Source organism: Rutilus rutilus (genome assembly GCF_951802725.1).
Source record: "Rutilus rutilus genome assembly, chromosome: 7".
Classification (NCBI taxonomy): domain Eukaryota; kingdom Metazoa; phylum Chordata; class Actinopteri; order Cypriniformes; family Leuciscidae; genus Rutilus; species Rutilus rutilus.
Window position 1 is genome coordinate 40,088,686 of NC_140221.1, and position 6,168 is coordinate 40,094,853.

General features: G+C 37.2%; 2 protein-coding genes across 3 annotated transcripts in view; one reads left to right on the plus strand and one right to left on the minus strand.

Moving 5' to 3' along the window:
* Positions 1-1,407, plus strand: part of taok3a (TAO kinase 3a) — a 75,779-nt gene extending 74,372 nt beyond the window's left edge. For both annotated transcript variants that reach the window (XM_084413444.1, XM_084413445.1), the window contains exon 20: positions 156-1,407. In XM_084413444.1, coding sequence (XP_084269570.1) covers positions 156-317 — 162 coding nt within the window. In that variant the 3' untranslated portion in view covers positions 318-1,407. The remainder of the gene's footprint in view (positions 1-155) is intronic.
* A 5-nt stretch (positions 1,408-1,412) lies between these two features.
* On the minus strand, positions 1,413-5,528 carry pebp1 (phosphatidylethanolamine binding protein 1). Its single transcript, XM_084413448.1, has 4 exons — positions 5,293-5,528; positions 4,295-4,404; positions 4,085-4,185; positions 1,413-1,974 (listed from the first exon to the last, which is right to left on the minus strand). Exons 1-4 carry the CDS (start codon positions 5,425-5,427, stop codon positions 1,757-1,759), a joined length of 564 nt encoding a protein of 187 aa, XP_084269574.1. The 5' UTR covers positions 5,428-5,528; the 3' UTR covers positions 1,413-1,756.
* Positions 5,529-6,168: the final 640 nt, after the last annotated feature.

Consider the following 6,168-nt stretch of genomic DNA (forward strand, 5'->3'; position numbering starts at 1 on the left):
CATAGCGTTTTTAGTAAATTAAAGGGAAGAAATAAATCAAAAGCCTTCATTTCAGGAATGATGTAGTCTAGCGTGGAAAGATCTGTCCTGTAGGTTCCTCTACACCTCTGTTGGTTTGACATCCTTTTGTTTGAGCTTCCGTCTTGTGTTCATAGATTGAGGAGGAGCTGGCTTCTCTTCAGAAAGAGCGCACTGACCGAATCAAACACCTGCTGGACCGCCAGGAGAGAGAAATCGACGCCTTCGACATGGAGAGCCTTCGTATGGGTTTCAATAACTTGGGTGCTTTGGACTACCCTAAAGATGACTACAGATGAGACCATAACACTCCACCATCTTCGCTCTTTCCTGGTCACACACCTTTTTTTTTTCTCTTTTTTTTTGGAGCCGTTTTTGCTACTGACAGTCCGATCAATCCTCACAGGCCTTACACATGTGGGGCGCCCTCTGCAAGACAACATGCTGGATAACGTCCTTTAGTTGTCTCTTTTTATATAAATATTATATACGAGACGATTAAATGTGTCACAGTGTTGATGTCAATGTTTTCTCGTGCAATGATAACACTTTCGGTGTAGCTAAAAATTAAAATGGAGATTTCAAGACAAAAGCAATACGAACTAGGGGTTTGCGTTGCTCATTTTAATCCAGATGCACTCGTGCACAGTTTTTGTTCTTTTTGCAGATGTTTTGATGGACGAAGTGTCATTTAAGAATTTTTTTAAACTGTATTTTAGTTTTTTGCAGCCTAATGCCTCTCGCTGCTTGAATCCCTATTTGGTATTTATTCATCCAGAAAAATTATGAAAAATACCTTTTATTAATAAGTATTGAAGAAATTTGATAAAGTTTGCATATTAAAACAATGTACATATTTGATAGGTGCATCTGTGACTCTGAGATTCTTATGGTATTCAACCATTTTTTTCTTTTTTGGGAGAACAGTGCATTCATATGTACAATACCATAAATCACCTCAGCTGAGGTGCACAATGTGAATAATACATATGTGAATCCTAAACTCGTGGTACCTGCACAAAGGGCTGAAGGGGAAGTGACATGTATTTTGTGTATAGAAGGATTTATGGAGAACTTTTACTTATTTTCCTATTACATTTTAACGGAATTTCAATTTCTTTTTATAAATATACATACACATCTATATATAATAAATGTTTCACCACCCTTTCCCTCCTGCAGTTACTGGTGAAATTGTCTCAATGGCCTCTTATTTCATGATTCTGTTTGGTTCTCTGCATCTTCTTCAGCTGTGTATTTTCTACAAAGTCAAATTAGTGAATAAAAACGCTTTACTGTCGCATGCACTTTACATTTGTTTTCAGATTAAGAGGCATGATTCTGTCAGAGCTTTTAATTATATTTGTAAATAAAGTGCTCATCACACAAGCAACGTCTTTCCATAGTCTGATTTAATTATCCAGGGTTTATTTTTTCCCAATGTGTTCATTTCCAGTATATAGTGGTGAGAAATTCATGAAATTAAAGGTGCAGGCAAAAAATGCAACGCAAATTTGACTTGAATTCATATTCAAAGGTGCAAAGTCTTTCTTCTTAACCTGAAGGTAGTCCGAATGCTTAGATTGAAGTTGCTTCATTTCAGTTAAACTAGAACAAAAGATGACTTGAATTTCACAATTTTAAAGCTAGTTCATTATTTTTTGAAGAGCTAAATTGAAAATATACCGAGTCAAGCTCTGACCATAATAAACGCCAATAACTTATTCTAAATGGTCCTTTATTTGCCAGCCAGCTGTTCGTAAAGTTTGGGCACGTAGTCGTCCCACTCTGCCTGGAAGCAAGACCCAGCGAGCGGAGCACCGAGGCCGTATTTCTTGCGGAAACTCTGGATCTTGAATTTCCCACGGTTGTCTCCAGAGCGATTGGTGAGGACGCGTTCGGTGCAGCTGATGCTGTCTGACTGCTCGTAAACCAGCCACAGGTAACGATGGAGACCTGAGGAAATCATACGCAAGTGTTACTCGCTATTGATACAACAGCTTGTGTTATTCTGCTGATTGGATCCAATATATTCAGCAACATTTAAACGTACAGTATGGAATTTTTCGCCGCTAGGGGTCGCTAACCTCTTTACAATAACAAAGGCGTATTTTGATGACGCAACATTTGCTAAGAATTATGGATCTTGTCGTCAACGTCAAGCCGACAAATCTAATAATGTTTATGGATGACTGAATACATCGATGCTTTTATCATGACTGTGATATGAAGCAGGTCGGGATTGCTAAGAGACAGCTATCAGCTCCACACGCGACGCGAGTCCCACGGATATAAAAGGAATATGGACATTTCATTCTACCGAACCACACGCAAGTGCAGAATTACTACTCACAGGTCAGTTTATTAGACAAATTAAACTTGTGCGCTGTTTCACTTGGTCTAACATTACACTATCACACTAAACTGCATTTGAATGTGTTGAAATGTATGTGTTAGTTTGTCTGTATGAGACTAGCAGTAAGCTAGATCAACATTAGAATAACATACAGATCATATTCTAACATTTTATCATTGTTGAACTATATAACATTGATTAGTTTTATGTAAATGTAATCACCTAAATTACATGTAGGAGCGGTCAAAGTCTCGGACGTGGAGCTCTCGGCATCTCGAAAACACCGCGCTGATATTGATTCTCGTTTTAGTTATCCTTTTTTATCCAAAGTCTGCTTACCATGGTTCATAATGTTTGAACGAAACAACAACAGCGTGCAAAAAGACATTGCGAACTACACAGTTGTCCACGTCAGTCGCTTTGGTTACTATCAGAGGGCTCTGGTTACTATGGCAGTACGAGCGGAAACCAGGGAAAATGCGGATATGACGCCATTGACGGCGACAAAACGGAAATAAAGAAACGGGACGTGTCTTCGAATTAAATTACAAATTTCTCCTGGTTTGAAAGTTGTTGGAAACAGTCAGGATAATGTAAGTACACAACAAAAAATATATATATAACATAGATATAGTGATTTTTGCTATTTTTAAAGCAAAAAAGTTACATATTGTACCTTTAAGGCAGTCAATAGGTGTGTTCGACTCACCCTCATTCCAAACACGCAAGACTTTCCTTCATCTTCAGAACACAAATGAAGATCTTTTTGATGAAATCAGAGAGATTTCTGTCCCTCCATTGACAGCTACTCAACTACCAATTTGATGCTTCAAAAAGTTCATAAAGAGATCGTAAAACTAATCCATATGAATTGAGCAGTTAAGTCCAAATTTCTGGTAGATACACGATCATTTTATATAACAGATTTATTTTAGTCTTTTATTCACATATAAACATTGATCAGCGAGAAGCTCAACCGAACCTGTTTGAGGCACGAGAACAAACCTCATTGGTTCTTGCGGAAGCTCAAATGTGCTGCGTAACACGAGAATGAACCTCATTGGTTTTCACACGTCAAGCGAACATGCTTGAGCATAATGCGTGATTTGATGAATTTTTGTGATTAAAAGCCTAAATTCAATCTGTTCATCATAAAAAGCGATCGTGTCTCTTCAGAAATTTGACTAAACCTCTCATTTCATATAGATTAGTTTTACGATCTCTTTGTGAACTTTTTGAAGCGCCAAAGTGGTAGTTGTGTAGCTGTCAACGGAGGGTCAGAAAGCTCTCAGATTTAATTAAAAAGATCTTCATTTGAGTTCCAAAGATGAACGAAAGTCTTACAGGTTTATATCACAGTGTTTGCATAATTGATCAATTGTCAACTGCACAGACATTTTCATGTACTAACAGTAACACTTTTCATTCAAAACTTTATGTACTGCTTTCTGCATCGTCCGTAACATATGCCTATACTATTTAAATACCAATAAAGCAGAATCTATATATTTTTTAGCAGTTTTATTTTATAAACATAATGCAATATAACATTAAAATTACATGAAAATAGTTTTTTACATGTATAAAACTACAAACTTGCGAGCGTCAGCAGAACTGAAGGTGTCAAATAAACAAAAAAACATTAAGAATAATATCTGGCATGCACTGCTTCAAGTTGTTCACTGCCTCACACCTAAACTGAGCTCTCACCTGTTCCCTTCGGGGGGCCTGCACCAACGTAGTCCGACATGACACATCCGCTGGAGATGTCATTTCCTTTCATGTTGACAACAAGGAAGTGGTGCCATTCCCTGAGATTAAACGCAACAATAGCGGATTTCAATATCCTGACTCTAACCTGTAATCTTTGGTTTAGTTCTGATACAATGAATATGGCTGATCGATCTGACAACAACACACCGAAATTTGGGGTCTTTTCGGCTGGGTGCATCTGGATCGGTCATGGCCAATGTGTACAGCTTACTGGGGTCACATCCCTCCCACTCAACGGATGTGGGCCGATTCTGCACCTGCAAAATGAAAGTTAAACAACAAAGATGCACATAAGTATGTAACAATCTTTTGAGATGACAAACACACATATTACTATATACATTCATAGTGCACATTACTTCTATAAATTATAAAGCATAATGTGCAAATGTAGATCTACAGCTAACAATTGTTTTACACAAACTTGACAGCATGTATTATATTTTGTATCTTTATATATTTTGTATAAATAATGCATGTTACTTTTGGAAAATTATAACCGTGTACAAGTGGTCACCATTTTTTAAATAAATGTAGATTTTTTTGCACTTGAATAGTCTGATTTTTTTTTTTTTTTTATCTGGTATTTCAATTAACATGGGATAAAAATGCTGCTGTCACTGCTTAACATGCCAAAAAACATTTATACAATATGTATTTATATTGTATTTTATTATATGAATTATAATGCAACACAATTCGAAATAAGTTTTATTGTAAGACAGCTAACAACTGATTTAGGCAACACCGTTTATTCTTCTATGTACGTTACTATATCCATGTAGAATAAATTCAGAACACTTTTATCCCGCCTGGCCTAATTTGTGCAGGTCTCTTCTAATTCAAGCTGTACCCCATTAATTTGCGGCTCACAAATTTTGCACGAGGTAACGGTAACGCAGAGAAAGAGAGACCACATTCTGATCACGTGATCGTGGAATTTCTAGACAGATGCAACTTTGGCTGCGTGCGTGCGCATTACATAACTACAGACAAGCTGCATTTAATTCAACCCTTTTTAGTCAATGCAAATGCACAAATATAAATAAATGCAAAACTGCATTAAAATGACCCTCCTCACACATGATGCAGAAGCACTGCTGCTAGCCACAAGCACTGGCCTAATTCCTGCATTGGACTCTAACCTGAGTGGGTGTGAACACTTTCCCCAGCGCGTCAATTTCCAAAGAGCCATATTTGACAATTAGAGGCTTGGCTGGCTGTTCCTCCACCTCTGTAAGAGCTAGAGAACCAGTCCATTCAGTAATATCCACAGGCATGGTGACTAACGGCTCTTGCGAAATATAAACACCGCAGAAAAGTCGAGCTTCTGTCTCCCCCTGCAGTTCTTTTATTGTGATAGTTCATTAAACTGTTCAGTGACTGGCATAGCCAATCAACTTCCCGCAGCTGACCATGATCTTAATTTTGATTGGTCAGATGGTCTGCCAATATTCTTCGACCCGCCTCCTGTTCTGATAATGGAAAGTTCGACTCATTTCCGCGAATCGGTTCTTTTGAGCACTTCAGCGAAATTGCTTATTTTCTAAAAGAACACAACACTATAAATAACAACCAAGGAAAAAGTGGAAAACTCAAACGTAAAAATACACCAGAAGACAAATGTACATTAATCATTTAAAGAAATTCTTTGGAAAACTAACAAATATTAAGGTGGCTTTTTTTATTCAGAGTGGTTATCCTGTCTGTAGCCATGGTTCATGTCATAAAAAGTTATTTACAGCCTAAATATGATTTGCAGTTTTAATATTGAATTTATAAGTACACATTGCATCTTTTGATCTCTTGGTTGATCTAATTATTATTACTATTATTATTATTCATGTTTTTTTAAAACAACTTTGTTTTGCATGCGATTCGTAATCAAACTGGTTCATTCGATTCATTGAAAAGATCCGACATCCAAATGAACAAATTTGTTCACGAATCAGACGTCGCTGTTGTAACTGTCCTGTGTAATAGCTGACAGCGGCCAGGTTCAACGCTTTTCTAAAGAGCTC